This window comes from Cydia pomonella, chromosome 20, assembly GCF_033807575.1.
Source record: "Cydia pomonella isolate Wapato2018A chromosome 20, ilCydPomo1, whole genome shotgun sequence".
NCBI classification, from domain to species: domain Eukaryota; kingdom Metazoa; phylum Arthropoda; class Insecta; order Lepidoptera; family Tortricidae; genus Cydia; species Cydia pomonella.
In genome coordinates this window covers 11,884,464-11,905,271 of record NC_084722.1, presented here as the reverse complement: position 1 = coordinate 11,905,271, position 20,808 = coordinate 11,884,464, and the positions used below count along the sequence as shown (strand labels likewise).

The following is a 20,808-nucleotide window of genomic DNA, read 5'->3' as shown; positions in this document are numbered from 1 at the left end:
TTATTATATATTACCATATTTATTAAATTTCCAATTTATTGTGATCATTTGCTCATTTTCCATCTATTTAACTAGATTTAGTTATAAAATTAAACATGTGTCAACATTCTATTGTTCAAACCTGAGCCGGACTAGTCCTTAAACTACGTACCATATCCAACCAAAAGAGAGGAGCACAGCGAATGTCATGTTGTTCGAATTTAGAGCAGCCACCAGAACATCCACCTTACAGAAGACCACAACCAGAATGGCACTGTTACTTCCAAGATACATACTCTGTAGGTAGGTAGTGTTCCTGACGGTGAGTAATGTTTCCAAACTGTTGAATCCTCGTAAGCTTGTAGGGTCATGATCAACAACGCGCGTTGAACTCCACTTGAGTTGCTAGAACAAGAACAAGCAGGCGTACCCTCCATAAAAAAAGAACTCGCTCGTTTTTGCCCAGAACCTGCAAGTTGTGGAATCAGCTACCTTCTGAGGTGTTTCCCTTGCGCTACGAGTATGACATGGGGTTCTTCAAGAAGCAGGTATTTAGCGTTCTCAAAGGTTAGCAACGCATAAGTGGCTCCTCCGATGCTGCTTATGGCCATGGGCGACGATGACTGCTTGCCATCAGGCGGCTCGTCTGCTCGTTTGTTGCCTATTACATTAAAAAAATTGCAGTGGCTGCTTAGAGGGCGTCCGCTAGCTGGTGCGGTTGCACGGAGCGGGTGAGCGTGTTACCGTAAAATACTATGAGCAACGCTGACTGGCGCGTACTACAATGGTACCCGGGTGCGTGCACTCGCGCCAGCTAGCGGACGCACTAGCACTGGCCGGCCCACTCTTGTTTATCCGTGCTATAAAAAATCAGAATCGGCCTCCCGGACGGCACGTTCCTCAGATAAATTAGACAAGTTCTGGGCCATTATTCATCCTGAGCGTACCTTCCGCACGCTTGATTATCAAACTAAACTTGTGCGTTGGCGTTTATCTGCTTATTAATTACGGCTTTTAATCGGGAAATATTGGGTAGGTCGATTATATTATCTGTCCTATATTTGGTAGCTTAATTAATGAGCCCGACATTAAAGAGTGCACGTATTTATAAAACCAATTTTAATACAAGGATATGAGATTATAAGACTAAAGCTCTGGTTTCCTTGGATCAAAGATAATTAGAAATAGAGGTGGATTGTAAAATAAATCTTTGTAGCCGCAGTAAATTTACTGCTATGTTTTGACACACGATCAAAATTTTTGACTTTGATCTTTATTATTTCACTGATATGTGTTAAATTTGTTAAATATCAAAAAGTGACGCCATCTAATAGACGCTCACTGAGCGTAAGTGAGAGCGAGATGGATGTACTTGCTCAAGATCACGGATATCATATTTTTAAATATTAATTCGTTCTAAGTTTAAAAAAAGTAATCGATGATAATAAGTTTTTGGCAAAAATGTCATTTTTGGTACAAGCTTTTATCGCTGACTATACTTTTATTTCCACAGGCAACTACTACTCATCGAGCCAATTCTAAAAACCCCAAACATAATTAGGTTGCGTTGTTTTATCACAGAGTTCCTATGGCAACCTCCTGTCTCCCTCATCAGATCAGCTCTATGTCATAATAATATTGCATTTTCATGCGATTTGCGATTGTCATGCATGCAAAATTTCAGCTCAATCGGAAACCGGGAAGTAGATCAAATTTAACTTGCAAGATTTGATTACAGACCGACAGACAGACAACGGGACAGGTGAAACTAAATAAAATATTGTAAAATTGCTCATTTTTATAGCATATTTTTAGGCTTGGTGCAAACATTCTTACAATGTTTTAAAGTGCGTTTTATACCTATGTTCGTGATTATTATCTATTAAGCGAAAGTCAAAAAATCAGGATTCGAATCGATGACATCACTAGAGAAAATCTTCAAGATAGCTTATTAAATTTTTGGCACCCTTGGCTTACCTATTTCTCTATGGTATGATTGATGTGTATCTGATATTTATTTAACCAAACCCCGACACAACAAACTGTAATCGCACAACAAAATCAATCCGATGAGACAAGTCGGTGATTCAATCTATAGCGAATCTATTTCTGTGTGCAGTGGACAAGCCTCGGGAGACACTGGGAAATGGGAAGGTCTACGGTGCGGCTGGAATCCGATATATAAATCAGTGGAGGAAAGAAATTGCATTAGTATAAGCAGAATACTGATTCTAGTTCTCGCCAAGGAGAAGCGATATATTTCTAGAATATTGCGTGAAGTCATTGAGATTAATAAATATCCATTCCTTAAGGCTCCGTGGATTGATGTTCTTCCTGAGCGTAAGCAGGATGGGTGTGCGTGCTCGGAACAGATCATTCATTTTAATTGGAATTTGTTGAAAGTTTTTACCAAAAAAAAGTAATCGATGACCCCTCTAAAAAAATAATTTGCGCGTTATTGGAATAATTTTATTTTTTTAGCTTTTGTGCTTAATTTGTTTCAAATTTTAAAACGCGGTTTTAGCCCAATGATCAGGGGTCGGACAAAAAGTGCGAATGACGTCAAACCACTTATAGGATGATTTCAAATAGTATTTTTGATTTTCATAAACAATTATCACGTATCATTTATCAATCTCTTTATTGACCTCTTTATTAAACGATATCGCCACTTGAAATGAGTAAGTACGTTTTTGACTGACACATTGTCAATCAGATGAACAGTCAGCGTCAAATACTTCGTAGCAGTCAAAGTGGCCAAATAGTTCGGTACACCATACTAAATATATGGTGTACCGAACTATTTGGCTACTTTGACTGCTACGAAGTATTTGACGCTGACTGAACAATAAATTGACTTCGTTATTGTTTAGCTATTGTATCCTCACGATTATATTTAGCTAAAATTTATATTTACTAATATATAAGAAAACGCTCTAAAATGTCATCTTTACTCGAATATAGTGGCAATTTTCCGTTTTTGGAGGTACGTGACAAACACGTATACTGCTAATCTTACCTACTGTTCCCACTTTTGACTATTAAACCTATTTATCTGAGGATCCCACAGACTTGTTCTAACTAATTTCAAATAATTATACCTTATGGTAACAAGTTTCGTGAAATTTATTTTATTCACTACATCACCCTACCACCTGTATTATTAATTCCATGGATTTATTTACGATTATTTTGTTACTTCATTAATACTACTTTGTTACTACATGTCACACGGAAGTTTAAATACAAACTCAAACATCATCCTGTGTGCAAGCTTAAGTACGTCATTTTTACGTCATCCGCACTTTTTGTCCGACCCCTGCCAATGATCATTATTTTTTCGAGCGAAATTCGAATCGATGAAGTCCCTATAGAAAATCCTCAAGATTGCGAATAAAATTTTTGATAACCTTACGATCTAAAAGCGCGGTAAGATTTTTCAAAAACGGGGTGTTGCGGGCCTTTGAGTGCAACGTCGACCAAGCAATGATCTATTGTGACGGCCCTTTAAAGTTAATTTTCATTACTAATGCCCGTGGAATCCAGGAAGTTCCAGATTCTTTGGGCCGTAATGTTCTGTACCTCATAGGGTAGCAATACATGCCGCCCGCAGTTTTATTTCATGAATAACTATCGCGGTAATCGAAGACAATATTATATAAGCAATGTAAGTAATACCTAGAGGTCGCTGTATCATTATGCCGTATCTCTAGTTGCCAAAAGTTTGACAAATCAGTTGTCGCACATCTAGATAGGCTGTCAGACTCGACTTTACAGCTCTTCTACAATTAACGAGTCTCTGATATAATTATTTTACCTACTTAGTATTTCACTCTGTAAGTGTCAGAAAGTGATACGATTCTGCACTAGAGCATTTTATTTTCCAAGTACGTTTTTACGATAACACTTAAAATTTGGTTTTAAATGGATTTGTTGTACAATTGTTAACTGAAAGTATCCTGAAGAAATACTATAAAAGTTTGTACTTAGTCATGTTTTTTTTTAAAACGTGGTATTTACTTTCCTCATATTCGAAATGAAAAATAAAGCGTTAAACTCGGACTATTAGATTTCTCACTACGTTCGAGAGACAAACTGCCTCGACTGAAATGAGCATCTTTCATACCTTGGTTAACAATCTACTGAAGTAATATTATTAATCATCAGTCCTTCAAACTAAATCACTCCTCGTACTCGTATTGAGTATCATCTCACCGTCCACCACCGCGCCAAGGATTTGAAAACATTATAAAACTTCCTGCAAACTTTGACGCTTCATTGACTCTTACGGCGCCCGCATACGAATGTTGTGATAACACCTCCGCACCCTGTCGCATGCCACACCAATTTACGAAACCAAGACGAAACTTTGGCGAGTTTTATCTTATACTAAAGATTTTGACTAGATAAACATGAGTAAGTCAGAAATTCCTGATAAGATTACCTACTTCAGTTTTTAATCAATGATATTACCAATTTCCTTATCTATACAAGGAATTTATTTATCTCGCCGTTTTGTTTAATATAACGCTTAGGTTCTTGCTAGAAAACCGTACATAAGTTCAAAATTATGCACAGCGCCTTTAAAACTTCAAATAACCGGCGTCGCTCTATGCTGTTCTAAGAAGTGGAAACTTTTAGCGCTTCATTGATCCTTCGGCGCCCGCATACGAATATTGTGATGACACCTCCACTGTCGCATGCCACACAAAATTACGAAACAAACACAGTTTGTAGACAACCGACTTTTAACTTAAAATGTTAGGGACCCAGCTTATAAAAGACCTTCTGCCTGTTACTACTTCTAATGATGATTCTCGCGAAAAAACTTTGTACATCCCCGGGACTTAAACTATCTCCATGCCCCCCATTCATCTTAATCGGTGGAGCAGCATAAAGCAAAGAGGTAACTAACGGACAGAAAGACAGCCAGAGTTATTTTCACATAGTATTATTATACCCATAAAGATAATGATAAAATCGAATCGATGCCTCTAAAAATTGCGCTTAACTACTTTGCAACCCCAGAAATCGTCTAAGTAGATGCGTACTCTAATACGCTACCTATGCACAATTAGCCTCTAAATTCGGCAGCGTAGATAGCAATGTATAGATAGCAATATTGGGTATGATTCAGTCGTCTTCCTTTGTCAAATAGCTTAAAAATAGATTCAGAACCATATTTGCGCATGCGTAAATACGATTGTCACGGGCACTGAAATAAATGTGATCTATTTGAGCACACATTAAAGTGATTTTCATTAAGATTAACTGCTTTATACAATATCAAAAAATGTTTGAATAACAGTAGAATACAAAAAAGTAACATTAACTGTTTAAACATTTCTAGGTGTTGAAAAAAAAAAAACGAACAGTCAGCATTTTAGCTACTTAAAACAGTAAAATTTACTGTCTTTTTGGAATAGTAAAATTTACTGTTTTGCTCGATAGGCTCATATGGAACTGTTTAAAGCAATAAACATTGCATTTCTCAGTGCACTCATCTACATTATTTAAGTTACGATTGCCATTTTTTATAAACGATTGTTACTTGTCTGGCCCCTTACACAGCTCAATGTAGCAAGTATTTACCGCAAGAGCATGCGGCAAAGAGGTCGCGACACGACATGCTCCCAACACTTTAACCTATAATGCCGTTCTAGCCACTGGCTCGTTCACAACTAACTTTCCAATTGCCTGTTAGGAACGAGATATCGCTAACTTTATACAGCTCTGAACAAAATAAAACACGATATCCGCTCGCTTTATCTATTGATTGTAGTTTTACCGCTGAGTTATTTTGTTTTAGGTTGATTTCATTTTGTTACAATATTTGGTGAGGTAAAGAAAATTTGTAACGCTTCAATATATTAACCCATATATTTCCAGAACTAGATTTAAGTCTCCTTTCCTTAAAATTGAAAGAAAGAAAGAAAGAAAATACATTTATATAACGTTACATTACATTACATTTGGGAAAAGCAGAACATTCAGAGAAAAAAATATTGGACGCTAAAAACGATCCCCACTCAGCATAATGCTGCGGCAATCCATGACGCTGGTTTTCAGCGGAAAACTGACTTAAGACTATGATAGTTCGGATTAGAAATTGCAAGCTCTCTACTAATTTTAATGAGAGTTTTTCAGTGAGTAGGAAACGAAACGTTGAGCATATAAAGCAACTACGTATTGTAAAAAATTAGAGCATTATTATCACTTTCATCAAAATACTTTAATAAATAATATCATTAATATCCAATAAAACAAGCCGCAAGTATCTGAGTAACCATACGTGTGCGACAAACATCATGTCATCGTAGTTTTTCTCGGTCAAGTATTTCCTTTACTGCCTAGTAGGAGTAGTAGGTAATCCGTGTGGTCCATCGACACTTTTCTCTTTTAACGTCTATTGGTGAGCTTGAGTGGCAATCCTCCCCGGACGGCCTGTACTATGTTCGAGCGGGAATCGACCGGCGGCACACGCTGGGTCTCGGATGCCGGCGACACGCTGCATTGCTGCAGCACCGTGGCAAGCCCCGCCAGCGACTGCATCATGCCTAGACGGGACCCTAAAACACATCATCAGGGCCAACAAAATAAGTAGCTCGAAAATTTTGCAAACTCATTAATATCAGATGACACCATTAACGGTGAACCAAAGATCAATTTGGACAAAGGCATGACCGAAGGTTATAGGAATACCAGTAAGAACTTGAAATATTTGACTTGATAGTTCACATAACACACCTATACACGCTCTGGGCCCATCTCCAAAGGGCAAGTACACGTATTTGTGTCGCTTCTGCACTTCTTCGGGAGAGAATCGCTCCGGCCGGAATTCGCGCGGGTTGTCGAAATACTTCTCGTCATTCTGCAGCGCCTCCACTGGAATCACAATCTTTACTCCAGGATCAATAGTCAGACCTAGTTCAGGGAATGTATAAGTCCGAGCGCATACACGGTTAAGTACGCCCAGGGATGGGAACATCCTCATTGCCTCCTTGAAAGCCATACCAAGCAACGTCATCTCCGCTACCGCATCATAGCACAACTTATTGTCATATTTTTGTAACACTTCATCGATCTCCGACTGGATCTTGGTTTGTATTTCAGGATTGAATGCCAGCTGGTGCAATAAAAAGCTTGTAGCAAACGACGAAGTTTCAAAATCTGCACCAAAGAATACATATACTTGGGAAGCCATCATTTTGATATCCATTTCCATGTCCACAATTACGGGAGACCCGTCAGCGTTCCGGTGCTCAACTGATTCTCCTACGATTTTTCCCTTGCTCTCCAATTCTAGGAGTAGATCTATGAAATCATTACGACCAGAAGGCTTATATTGTCTATCTTTTCTGACGGTTTTCACCAAATCAAAAATGGCATCGCGAAGTTTCGGATTGGCAACATGAAGGAACGATCTTACCGGTGGAAAAAGTTGCCACAACATGAGCTTAATTACGATCGGAAGCGGGGTAGCGAATATCATCCTCCCGATGTTTCTGAAGGCGGAGTCTTCGTTACCAAGGGTGTCTGTATCGACACCGAAGCCGCAAGCTCCGATGAATTCTGTTGTGAAGCGTGCCATCAGCTCGCGCACATCGCAAGCCTCGTACCGAACCGCGGCATCGCGCGCTACTTCTTGCAATCGCTGCGCACACCGCACTACCAACGGGAACATCGCCTTCAGCTTAGCGGTCGTGAACGCGGGCGTTATTCGCTGTCGCTGGAGCTTCCATAAATCTCCGTCCACTTGGAACAAGTTCGCTATCAAAGGTTCTACCTTTGGGTTTCTTCCAAATCCCCGAGGATAGAAATGAGCAAAATCAGTATTTAATACATCTCTGATGATATCTGGATCCCTTATGTATAGCTCCGGAGTGGAGCCCCTGTAGAAGCCGACTACTTTCTCGTTTGGGAACCGGTTATAGAGGTCGTTGGCTACCTCTGTAAAGCTTTGCCGTCCAATGAAGCCCTTGTAGTTGTTCCCGAACAGAAACACCGGGGGGTCGTGCTTAACATTTTTCTTGTCCCAATAGTCATGACTGCGGATGCCAAAATAGTAAATGGCTATGACCAGTACTGCCAGCAATACAACAATCATCTTCACTATTCGGTTCCACTTTGAGAACTGAGTAAATAGATAAAGTTGAGACATTCATATAATAAATAACATAAGATTAGGTACGACTTCTATGATAACGGTATATATTATGCCTGGATATAAGCTTGATATTTAAAAATAATACTATAAATACGATATATTATGATAACTACTTTATCTGCATGTATAACCAAGCATTATAATTATTTGAAAAATTGACTTTAGATAGGATGACTTAGTGCCTAATAGAATAAAAATATATAATAAAAAATAGTCGGTCATTGACCTTTCTTTGATGATTTTTTATATCATGCGTGACGAATACTTTGCCATGTCGTTCTTTCATATTTATATCTAATTATTTAGAATGAAAACCTATATCTGTCATCTCATCCTGCTGTATGTACAGTAAGCTGCAGAGATAACTGACCCCCACGCATAGAACTTTGTTGAAACAGAAGGGATGTATGTTTTCCCTAAATGATTTCAATGAATCTACCTACCTACATTATATCGAGTTATTGAACTCTACTAATACCAGCATAAAAGTACAGTCTAAAAAATACAGGTTGTTTTTTTTTAATTACTTGCAATAATTACTTACATAGGTCATACTGAGCAACTCTTATTTAACTATGGAACCAACCCCAAAATCATTAATAAACCATCCTGGATACATACACATGTGTACACTGTAAAGCCATGTTGCCAATAATAAAAGTATACAATTTTATACAATCTGTTTCTGACTGTACATCATTATATACATTATATAAAGGTATATAACGGAGTGTAGGTAGAGGCGTGTCAGGCGTGTCATCGTAACGAGGCCATTTGTTTGCCGCTTAAGAACAAGGTGGAAAGTAATTGAGCAAACAACATATCTTTATCTTTACATTACCTATAGGGGGGATTTCTACTGAGAGACATATTTGAAACACGTGGTAAATAGAACAAATGATGATTCATTAACACATTTATTTTTATATTTATTATTAGTACGTTGCAAGACATGTTACAGAGAACAAAAATTGTTTATAAAATCTGTATCCATTACCTGTAATGCACAATATATAAATAAATGATTCTAAATGATTCACCGCTGAGCTACGTCGTAGCCGATAACATAGGTTTCCCGGTATGTAGAGGAAATACTTTGTAGAGGAAAAACGACAACGTGTCGTGATTAGCGATGTACGAGTTGACAAGAAAATCACAGGCACTTACTAAAAACCTTGAACACCGTCTGCTAACATAAATAAAGTCCACCATCATACAGGATGTTTAGTTTACTACGAGACCAACCACAAAATCGCGAAAAAAAAATTGTTTGTTTCATACAATTTGGCTGTCTGACTTAGACATTTTGCTATGTAAATTTTTTGCTATTTCGGGGTTGGTCCCATATTAAAAGTTGCTCACTATGACCTATATATTCAGCCCGAGTAAATTATTGCAGGTGACTAGATAAACACCCTGTGTAGTCAACAGTTTTTTTCAGGATATTGGTTTAAGGGGCGTTCATTAATTACGTGAGGGGTTTTGAAGATTTTTTGAGACCCCCTTCCCCCTGGTGAGATCACGTGGGATTTGTCTCCACTCCCTCCCTCTCACTTTCTTACTACTTTTACTTATTCGTAAAATAATCATTTTACGAGTATGTAATCACCGGCTGTACTTTGATAATTTTAATACTTAACACATTCACTGCCAGACAAAAAACGGCGCACTACCCCAGAAAACGGTGGTCTATAGCTGCATAAAAAACAACCCGCCCAGCGGGTTGTCCGGCATCTGAACAAAGTTCACGAGCGCCCACCAGGTGGGTTCCCGGCAGTGAATGTGTTAAGCAAGTTATTTGGTTAAGGTGATAAGACTTTTATTGTGTACTACTTATAATTTGTATAACTAAGTGAACAATTTTAAATTAATTGATATTTTCCTTTTCTGCCTGAAACGCACGAAATCCTATTTCAGGCATTTGTAAATCACTCTAATAATCCCTAATATTTAAGAGCAACCACTGTACAATACCTTTTCAATAAATTATTTGTATTTGTATTTCAATCGGGACATGTATTTTTTTATACAATATCTCACGAATGTTTTTTCTTTTTTCGACTTACCCACTGAACTGCAGATGACGTTCCAAAAGCTTTTAAAATATAAATATAAATATATTATTATAATGTATGTTAGTTTTAAGGTATTTATTTATGGGCCACTAGTTGCCTGAAATAAACATTTTCATTTCATTCCATTAAACAAAAGCTTGTACTGAAAAAGTTTAGAGTATTGATCCTTTTTATTAAATTACATCCTAATTTGGGTCTATACTATAACAACTAGTCTCTATTCTCAATAGCTGGGGCAATTAAAAGCAAAAGCTTCCCGAGCACGGGTGAGTCTTTCTTATTGTACATTTCTTTTTTTTTTTATATGGCTTACTGTTGATTGCCAGTGTCATGTCAATTTTATGATAACAAATTTATTTCGGGGGCGCGAATTTTTATCAAACACAAGGTTGCTAATCCAAATGCATTTATTTCTTATTCTACACCAAAAACGTCACTTTTGACACTGACAGAACAGGATCTTGTCGGAATGATGACCTGAAAGAGCGTTTACACATTTTCCGGTCCGATATCCGATGTCGGATACGACCACAAAGAAGTAAAACTTAAAAAGTGCCACTATAAATACATAAAAGATGGCGTCATACCTTTGGCCTCTGATTTAATAGATGGTGCCACTTTTTGATATTTACCAAATTTAACATATATCAGTGAAAGAACAAGGATCAAAGTCAAATAGCGTCCTAAAAGTTTTAATCATGTGGGCAGTAAATTTACTGTGGCTACAAAATTTACTTTGACAATCCACCTCTATTTCAAATTCTCTTTGCCAACAGACAACCACCTGATTGTATCTGCATAGTTAAATCTAGAGAGGATGAGATATTCACATAAATAAATTCTAACATGTGTACTTAAACATTTACAAATACGGTACAATATTTTGAGTCGGTAAAAACAGGTTCGGGACGTTTCTAAAACATGTTTATTAAATTTTAATTTGATATCCATAAGGACACCCAAGTTTCGAGCTTCTAAAACTTATTAAATGCAGTCAACGCCTATTTTAATAAGCGGATTACAGTTCTTAACATGACGCCTTTGCTTTTCAGAACCTAATATGAGAAATTTAGACTTTAAGAGGTTTAAAAATAAGCTCTACGATTACATATACAGTAAAATCAGCTTAAGAAGATTCTAAAGAGACCACATTACGTGGGAAAACGTACAAAATTATTAACCATGTAAAAAAGGATGAAAACAAATTACAGAGTTGCCAAATAGGGTAGGGTAGGGCTCCATAGTAATTGGACACTCTTAATAAGGCAAACAGTCTTAATCATTCGAGTTCATACTTCTATTGCCTTCTTTCTTACAGCCATGTTAAGAGTGGCCAATTACTATGGAGGGGCCAATAACAATAGCAGTCACGCGTATTACGCAGGAAATAGTATTAGGTAAACATGATCGTATTAAGCGGGTCAAGTAACACTAGTTCATCAGAATCAAGTTTTTTTTTTTAATTGACGTATATATCTAAATTCACCTCGCAGATATTGTCTGGTAGTTCTAGTGTTCAAAATGTTCCTCAAGTAGTTTAATGATGTTCAGTTTCATTAGCACATAAATCAAAAGCGTAACCAATCATCAAATTATGTTGAAAATCCTTTAATAAATTTTATTATAGTTAATTTAGTGCATATTTCTCATAAAATATTATTTTACCAATAGGTGTAATTATAAAATCACAATGCTGTTATCATGGACAACGCACCTAATGTTATGGAAATATATTTATGTTATAATACACTTTGACCTTATCTATTCTATTTACTCAGTTATTAAAGTGGAACCGAGTGGTAAACATGATCGTTCTATTACTAATAGTACTGGTTGTAACTATCTACTATTTCAGTACCCGTAATCATGTTTATTGGGCCAAGAGAAATGTCAATCACAACGCCCCGGTGTTTCTGTTGGGGAACAACTACAAGGGCTTCTCTGGTTGGCGAAACCTTATAGAGGTAGCCAACGGTTTCCATCGCTGGGCATACTAAACCGTGTCTGTGTTCGCACTTATACATTCCCTGAACTAGGTCTGAGTATTGATCCTGGAGTAAAGATTGTGATCCTAGTAGAGGCGCTGCAGAATGAAGAGATGTATTTCGACAACCTGCAGGAAAATCCGGCCGGAGCGATTCACTCCCGAAGAAGTGCAGATGCGACACAAATACGTGTACTTGCCCTTTGCAGATGGGTCAAAAGCGTGTATAGGTAAGTTGCATAAACTTTTAAGTCAAGTCGTAATCAAATCAGTAAATACTGAAAATACATGGCTAATTATAACGAACTCTGTATGGTAACCAGGCCAAAAGCGAGTAGGCCGCCTAAAGCGGGTAGTCGCCTATACATCGTTGTATGTAACAGTACTTTGAATGTATGCATGCACCCTAAGAGACCGACCGCCAACGAGTTTCAATTAGGTCCTAGCAATCCGCACTATTCAGAGGACGTCTGGCTGTATGCCGTTAAAGTTTTGTGGTGTTTTTGTTAAAAAAATCAAGGTAACTGTTATATGATTAGTCAGATATCTTAGCATATTACTAATTAACCGTTTAACTGTATGATTTTAGCTAGATTTATCATTTAGATGAGATTGAATGCATTTACATCTCTGCTTATATTTCAAAGTTATATCTTGTCAATCATAATAAGTGATTTTAGGCAAAGCGGGTAGGGCAAACTGGGTAGCCATCCACATACTAAGTTTATATGTAATGTAGCAACACATTTAAATTAATTGTAAGATCTCTAAAATATATCGAAATGTTAATAATACGACTGTTATTAATAATATAAGTAGGCAAAATACAATAAAGTAACTTAAAATTGTTATAGATTCGCGTTGAAACCTCAAAGAAATCAAAATTTCAAAAGGTAGGAGTTTTGCACATTCAATGACGTTAAATCTCATTTTATGATACCGTTTGGCAGTGATTATCATAGTACATTGTTTATGAGTATGTAACAATTCTGTGATTATATATTTACTTTAAATATAAGGTATATAAGTTTAATTTTAAGAATACCCGTTTTGCCCAACAACTACGTAAGTGAAATCCGCCGCACGCGTCCGCTTCAGTTAGCGTTGCTCATACTATTTTTCGTTAACCCGCTCGTCCGCTCCGTGCAGCCGCGCCAGCTAGCGGAGGCCCTAACTGTGGACAGTCCCCCGCTGTATTTTCCGGATTTAACGGTTATCACAGAGCGTGACAAAAGATAACAAATTTGGTGAGCACCGATAATCAAAATCTTGGGAGCGAGATAAACCAGTCAATAAAGATTACATGTGTAAAGAAAAATGTTTCCCTGGTCAATATCACGTTCCATATCAGCATATAAATCACAATAAATTGAAAATTTTTATCACTTTGCACTGGACATTATTCGCAGTTTAACACTCTGTCACATGTCAAAATTTACGACGATATTTACTCGTATCGTTTATTTTGTAGTTTCTAATGTCTCTAGTAGTTGATGAGATGATGTCCGAGCAGTTTTTTCACCTATTTTGGAAATACATCCACTGATTATCGATTCTCCCAAGAAAAATCTTCCGATAATTGAGTTAAGCCGATTTCCGAGTGGATAGACTAACTAATCTCTAATTAGACCGTCTTTAATATTAACGAATTATTCCCATAAAATATCTCTATACTAGCGTCTGTACCAGAGTAAATTTAAAAATTTTGCGTAATCGCGTTTAACACATTCGCTGCGTTACGGGAAGTATTTGGCCATATTTGGTCTTATCCCCGGTGCGTAATACGTGGTGTTTTTATGTGTAAATATGAAAAAAATAACTCACTTAAGGTACTCCCGATATCCTTACTTCAAATATATTCCATTTCAAAACGCACTGAAAGGTAATAATTTTTCTTTAATGCGATATGGGTACTATTTGGACGTACACCAAAAGACAAGTACGCAGTACTTAGGTTGGCCATAGTGTGGCACAATATTATGACGTTTCCGCGTCGATACGACACTTTATTGATGCGACATTTTAAGTCAATGACATCCGTAATATTAAAAAGTATATTTCCGTAAAATTAAGGGTTTCGAAAATCGCCTCTATCTTTTTGAATTCCAAACAGATTCGCGGGCGACGCCAGCTGTGTATAATACACACAAAGCAAGGATACTTATAGTCTATTGATCCATAATATTTCAGGTCTGTAGGGACGCTTAAAATCAGGACATTTTAGGGGAAAATGTAGCTCATAACGCAAATCAAGCATACTTTATACGGGGAGTATATGACTCGTAAAGCACTGGCAGTAAGTATGGGTTTGGCGTTGCCGCATCGAATGTGTTAAAGTTGCAAAATAAAATATAATAAATAAAATCAAATAAAACATAAAATAAAACATGAGACTGTCTAACCCTCCCGTTCTATTGGTTCAGACACAAACTCAAAAACAAACAGGTTACAGGATTTTGTTTAAATTAAGCGCCTAATCCGACAAATCCTGTAAGTCGACTAAACCCTTCCTTGCAGAAAAGCCTTTAAAGCGATTGTGTTTATAGGTTTTCAGGCACCGTGATACTTTAACGTTGCTGGATCATTTAGTATAAAACGCTTTAGCGAGGAAGATATGATAGGTAGAGATTATAGAAGACTGTGTAAGGATTGGTGAATCATATTTGCTTTAATTGTAAGTACCTATACTAACAGGGCAATTGGGACACTGACATCAGAATGATATTTGAATCATATTATTTTTTATCGTGCGTACGGAACGGAAAAGAACACATGTACGGAAAAGAACGAGCGAGATGCACAATAAAAAATGATAAAAGTTAGACATTCTGATATCAGGGTTCAAAAGTGTATGGACAAGTTATGAATGAAATCATTCATAAATTGTCTATGCAAATTTGAACCTGATCGTACATTCGATTTGGCCTGTATGTTATACGTGTCGTGGGATGTATGGGGTCCAATACATTCTGAGACTCTTCTCTTTCCGCACAGAGTCTATCTAAGCTGGGGTTGCGTGATTTGCGTGGTTTCAGCGTCCGATTACGGAACCGGAGACGGAGATGATATTTGGATCAAAATCTTAAGCATTTAGGATCCACTAATTAAACGTTTTTTTTACTAAACAGCGATGAAATCAAGGATCCATGCCACGAGTTTCACACTAACATATTCACTATTAGCAACTGCGTAAACTAACTCACAATGCATCTCCCTCGTACTGAGATTGACATTGACATTGGTGCAAGCGAGATGTACTGTGTTTGAATTGACGCAGTCGCTAACGCTTAAGGCCGCGTACAACTCATGATGAAAATGAAAATGAAAATGAAAATGTTTTATTTGTTAATAATACAGGGTTCAATTGTAAAGGTTGGAGTCTTCTAGTAAGTATAAAATACCTGTGACAGAAGACCCCGCTCTTCCATAACAACACGTGTAGAACTGAATTAACAAATAATATAAACAACAAGCAGTTTTGCTGAGTAAAAAGAACAAATATAACAATCTTGATATTTATAATATCAATACATTTAATTTTACTAATACATTTAACTTTCAGTAAATTTTAATCTAATGTGATACAAATTTCCTAAACTGTCTGTGTGTGTGTGTGTGTGTGTGTGTGTGTGTGTGCGTGTGTGTGCGTGTGCGTGCGTGTGTGTGTGCGTGTGCGTGTGCGTGTATGTGTGTGTATATGTTATGTATGTATATGCTAGTTGGTCTATTCTCTATTTGTTGTGTATATTATAATATGAGAGTCTCCACTTCATCATAGCTTTGTAATTTTAACCATTCTGTCACAACTTTTTTACATTTAAATAACTGCAAAGGATAGATATCAATTTTTTTTTTTTTTTTTTTTTTTTTTTTTTTTTTTTTTTTTTTTTTTTTTTTATTATACAGATTATTAATTTTATTATACAGATGAGCTGAGACTCTACTATACTGAATCTTGGCAAATCGTGACTTAGTCGGGGGTATCGGTGCAACATTTTGCTTACGTCTCCCTATAGTTATGGGATTGGTTTGGATTGGATATGGTAAGGACTTATGTAATTTTAAAATTGATTGCAAGACAAATAGCTTTCTAATTGAAAGTAGTTCGGAAAATTTGTAAAGCTCTTCAGTTGGATATCTATAAGGTTTAAAATACATTAACTTAATTAAACTTCTCTGTCCTCTCTCTACTTCGAGAAATTTCGTTTTGGCTGTCCCATCCCAAACTGTAATACAGTAGCACATTACAGATTGGGCTAGAGCAGTATAAAGTTGATTAAGTAATGGCTTTGAAGCTACATGTCGAAGAGTTTTAAAAATCCAGTTAAGTTTCCTAATCCTATTATTTACGTATTCAATATGTGAGTACCATGAAAGGCGTTGGTCAATTAGAATGCCAAGGTATTTAGTAGAGCTAACTTTTTCTATTTGCGTGCAATTACAATCGTTGGTGTTAATAAGATCACACGTATGTATTTTTAGAGTGTGATTATCAGATGGCTGAGTAATTATGGTTTTTGTAAAACAGGTATAAGTTGTTTTAGATGTGTTTAGCGTTAAAAGATTACATTTTAGCCAATTACTTATTTTTCTTAAACCAATTTCGGCGCTATTGTAGACTCTATCCCAAGACTTCCCGTTAAACACTACAACCGTGTCATCTGCATATGAAAACACTTGTCCATATATTTGGCCATATTTGGTCTTATCCCCGGTGCGTAATACGTGGTGTTTTTATGTGTAAATATGAAAAAAATAACTCACTTAAGGTACTCCCGATATCCTTACTTCAAATATATTCCATTTCAAAACGCACTGAAAGGTAATAATTTTTCTTTAATGCGATATGGGTACTATTTGGACGTACACCAAAAGACAAGTACGCAGTACTTAGGTTGGCCATAGTGTGGCACAATATTATGACGTTTCCGCGTCGATACGACACTTTATTGATGCGACATTTTAAGTCAATGACATCCGTAATATTAAAAAGTATATTTCCGTAAAATTAAGGGTTTCGAAAATCGCCTCTATCTTTTTGAATTCCAAACAGATTCGCGGGCGACGCCAGCTGTGTATAATACACACAAAGCAAGGATACTTATAGTCTATTGATCCATAATATTTCAGGTCTGTAGGGACGCTTAAAATCAGGACATTTTAGGGGAAAATGTAGCTCATAACGCAAATCAAGCATACTTTATACGGGGAGTATATGACTCGTAAAGCACTGGCAGTAAGTATGGGTTTGGCGTTGCCGCATCGAATGTGTTAAAGTTGCAAAATAAAATATAATAAATAAAATCAAATAAAACATAAAATAAAACATGAGACTGTCTAACCCTCCCGTTCTATTGGTTCAGACACAAACTCAAAAACAAACAGGTTACAGGATTTTGTTTAAATTAAGCGCCTAATCCGACAAATCCTGTAAGTCGACTAAACCCTTCCTTGCAGAAAAGCCTTTAAAGCGATTGTGTTTATAGGTTTTCAGGCACCGTGATACTTTAACGTTGCTGGATCATTTAGTATAAAACGCTTTAGCGAGGAAGATATGATAGGTAGAGATTATAGAAGACTGTGTAAGGATTGGTGAATCATATTTGCTTTAATTGTAAGTACCTATACTAACAGGGCAATTGGGACACTGACATCAGAATGATATTTGAATCATATTATTTTTTATCGTGCGTACGGAACGGAAAAGAACACATGTACGGAAAAGAACGAGCGAGATGCACAATAAAAAATGATAAAAGTTAGACATTCTGATATCAGGGTTCAAAAGTGTATGGACAAGTTATGAATGAAATCATTCATAAATTGTCTATGCAAATTTGAACCTGATCGTACATTCGATTTGGCCTGTATGTTATACGTGTCGTGGGATGTATGGGGTCCAATACATTCTGAGACTCTTCTCTTTCCGCACAGAGTCTATCTAAGCTGGGGTTGCGTGATTTGCGTGGTTTCAGCGTCCGATTACGGAACCGGAGACGGAGATGATATTTGGATCAAAATCTTAAGCATTTAGGATCCACTAATTAAACGTTTTTTTTACTAAACAGCGATGAAATCAAGGATCCATGCCACGAGTTTCACACTAACATATTCACTATTAGCAACTGCGTAAACTAACTCACAATGCATCTCCCTCGTACTGAGATTGACATTGACATTGGTGCAAGCGAGATGTACTGTGTTTGAATTGACGCAGTCGCTAACGCTTAAGGCCGCGTACAACTCATGATGAAAATGAAAATGTTTTATTTGTTAATAATACAGGGTTCAATTGTAAAGGTTGGAGTCTTCTAGTAAGTATAAAATACCTGTGACAGAAGACCCCGCTCTTCCATAACAACACGTGTAGAACTGAATTAACAAATAATATAAACAACAAGCAGTTTTGCTGAGTAAAAAGAACAAATATAACAATCTTGATATTTATAATATCAATACATTTAATTTTACTAATACATTTAACTTTCAGTAAATTTTAATCTAATGTGATACAAATTTCCTAAACTGTCTGTGTGTGTGTGTGTGTGTGTGTGTGTGTGTGCGTGTGTGTGCGTGTGCGTGCGTGTGTGTGTGCGTGTGCGTGTGCGTGTATGTGTGTGTATATGTTATGTATGTATATGCTAGTTGGTCTATTCTCTATTTGTTGTGTATATTATAATATGAGAGTCTCCACTTCATCATAGCTTTGTAATTTTAACCATTCTGTCACAACTTTTTTACATTTAAATAACTGCAAAGGATAGATATCAATTTTTTTTTTTTTTTTTTTTTTTTTTTTTTTTTTTTTTTTTTTTTTTTTTTTTTTTTTTTTATTATACAGATTATTAATTTTATTATACAGATGAGCTGAGACTCTACTATACTGAATCTTGGCAAATCGTGACTTAGTCGGGGGTATCGGTGCAACATTTTGCTTACGTCTCCCTATAGTTATGGGATTGGTTTGGATTGGATATGGTAAGGACTTATGTAATTTTAAAATTGATTGCAAGACAAATAGCTTTCTAATTGAAAGTAGTTCGGAAAATTTGTAAAGCTCTTCAGTTGGATATCTATAAGGTTTAAAATACATTAACTTAATTAAACTTCTCTGTCCTCTCTCTACTTCGAGAAATTTCGTTTTGGCTGTCCCACCCCAAACTGTAATACAGTAGCACATTACAGATTGGGCTAGAGCAGTATAAAGTTGATTAAGTAATGGCTTTGAAGCTACATGTCGAAGAGTTTTAAAAATCCAGTTAAGTTTCCTAATCCTATTATTTACGTATTCAATATGTGAGTACCATGAAAGGCGTTGGTCAATTAGAATGCCAAGGTATTTAGTAGAGCTAACTTTTTCTATTTGCGTGCAATTACAATCGTTGGTGTTAATAAGATCACACGTATGTATTTTTAGAGTGTGATTATCAGATGGCTGAGTAATTATGGTTTTTGTAAAACAGGTATAAGTTGTTTTAGATGTGTTTAGCGTTAAAAGATTACATTTTAGCCAATTACTTATTTTTCTTAAACCAATTTCGGCGCTATTGTAGACTCTATCCCAAGACTTCCCGTTAAACACTACAACCGTGTCATCTGCATATGAAAACACTTGTCCATCTTTTACAAGCAGGTTGGTCAGATCATTTATGTAAGTAAATCAAGAACAACGTCGGCCCCAGTTCACTGCCTTGAGGAACACCATAGGATATGTCTGAGTCGTGGCTTACATAATCCTCAATTTTAACACGCTGTTGCCGATTTTGCAGGTAATCACTCATCAGATCCAAAGGTTTACCTCTAATTCCAATCAGCTCTAATTTGTGCACAAGAGTGGGAATCGAGACGGTGTCAAAGGTTTTTTTAAGGTCTTAAAAGACTGCCATACAACGGTCGCCTCTATCTACATGCTTAGTTATTAGTGAAGTGAGCGCTAGCACTGCATCCTCAGTAGACTTACCCTTTCTGAAACCAAATTGGGAACTAGATAAAATTTTATATTTATCTAAATATGAAATCAATCTAGTATTAATTAGTTTTTCTAAAATTTTGGAGATTGCAGGGAGAACGGAAATAGGTCTGTAGTTATAAAACATTGGTTAGCCAGGTGACTGATTACTGGGACCACGAGATGCCTGGAGAGTTTTAGAAATTCTGTGGGGATATTGGCTAGTCCGGGAGCACTTTTGGTCTTTAGGTTCATAAGTAATTTGTCCACTTCATGAGGATCAGTGCTACTAAGAAAAAATGAGGAAAGGTTGGATTTTATTGGTTGAGCTACACTACTAGGGGAGGAATTTGATTCTGCTGTTGCGTTTGATGAGAGTAAAGTTCCTTAAATTTTGGTATACGGTCGGTGCCCCAATTTAAGTAACCAAGTAGCCATACTAATTATATGGAAAAGTGGATACTTTTAGGGAACCGAACTAACTACTTACATTTTAAATTTATTACAACGCTACGCTAATAAACCGCCTCACAGTTTAGTGAAACATGAAATTAAGGCACAATGAAGCTCGCAGTTAGAAACTAGTGTCAACACCAATTATTATAGGTACCTAGTTAAGCGAACCCGGGACACATTTAGGAGACAACCAGAAAAT

General features: G+C 36.6%; 2 protein-coding genes across 7 annotated transcripts in view; both read right to left on the bottom strand.

The window, feature by feature from the left end:
- LOC133529010 (uncharacterized) overlaps positions 1–20,808 on the bottom strand; it is a 621,251-nt gene that overhangs the window by 551,377 nt on the left and 49,066 nt on the right. The gene's annotated exons all lie outside the window — the stretch shown is intronic.
- Positions 5,467–10,101, bottom strand: LOC133529163 (cytochrome P450 6B6-like). Its single transcript, XM_061866812.1, has 2 exons — positions 6,727–10,101; positions 5,467–6,548 (listed from the first exon to the last, which is right to left on the bottom strand). The coding sequence occupies exons 1-2, from the start codon at positions 8,138–8,140 to the stop codon at positions 6,379–6,381; spliced, it is 1,584 nt and encodes a 527-aa protein (XP_061722796.1). The 5' UTR covers positions 8,141–10,101; the 3' UTR covers positions 5,467–6,378.

Bases quoted from the DNA above. Each gene is read 5' to 3' on its own strand.
- LOC133529163 (XM_061866812.1), bottom strand. From the start codon at position 8,140: ATGTCTCAACTTTATCTATTTACTCAGTTCTCAAAGTGGAACCGAATA. The intron at 6,549-6,726 runs GTGTGTTATGTG...GATGTGTTTTAG, and splicing joins TGGGCCCAGAGCGTGTATAG to GGTCCCGTCTAGGCATGATG.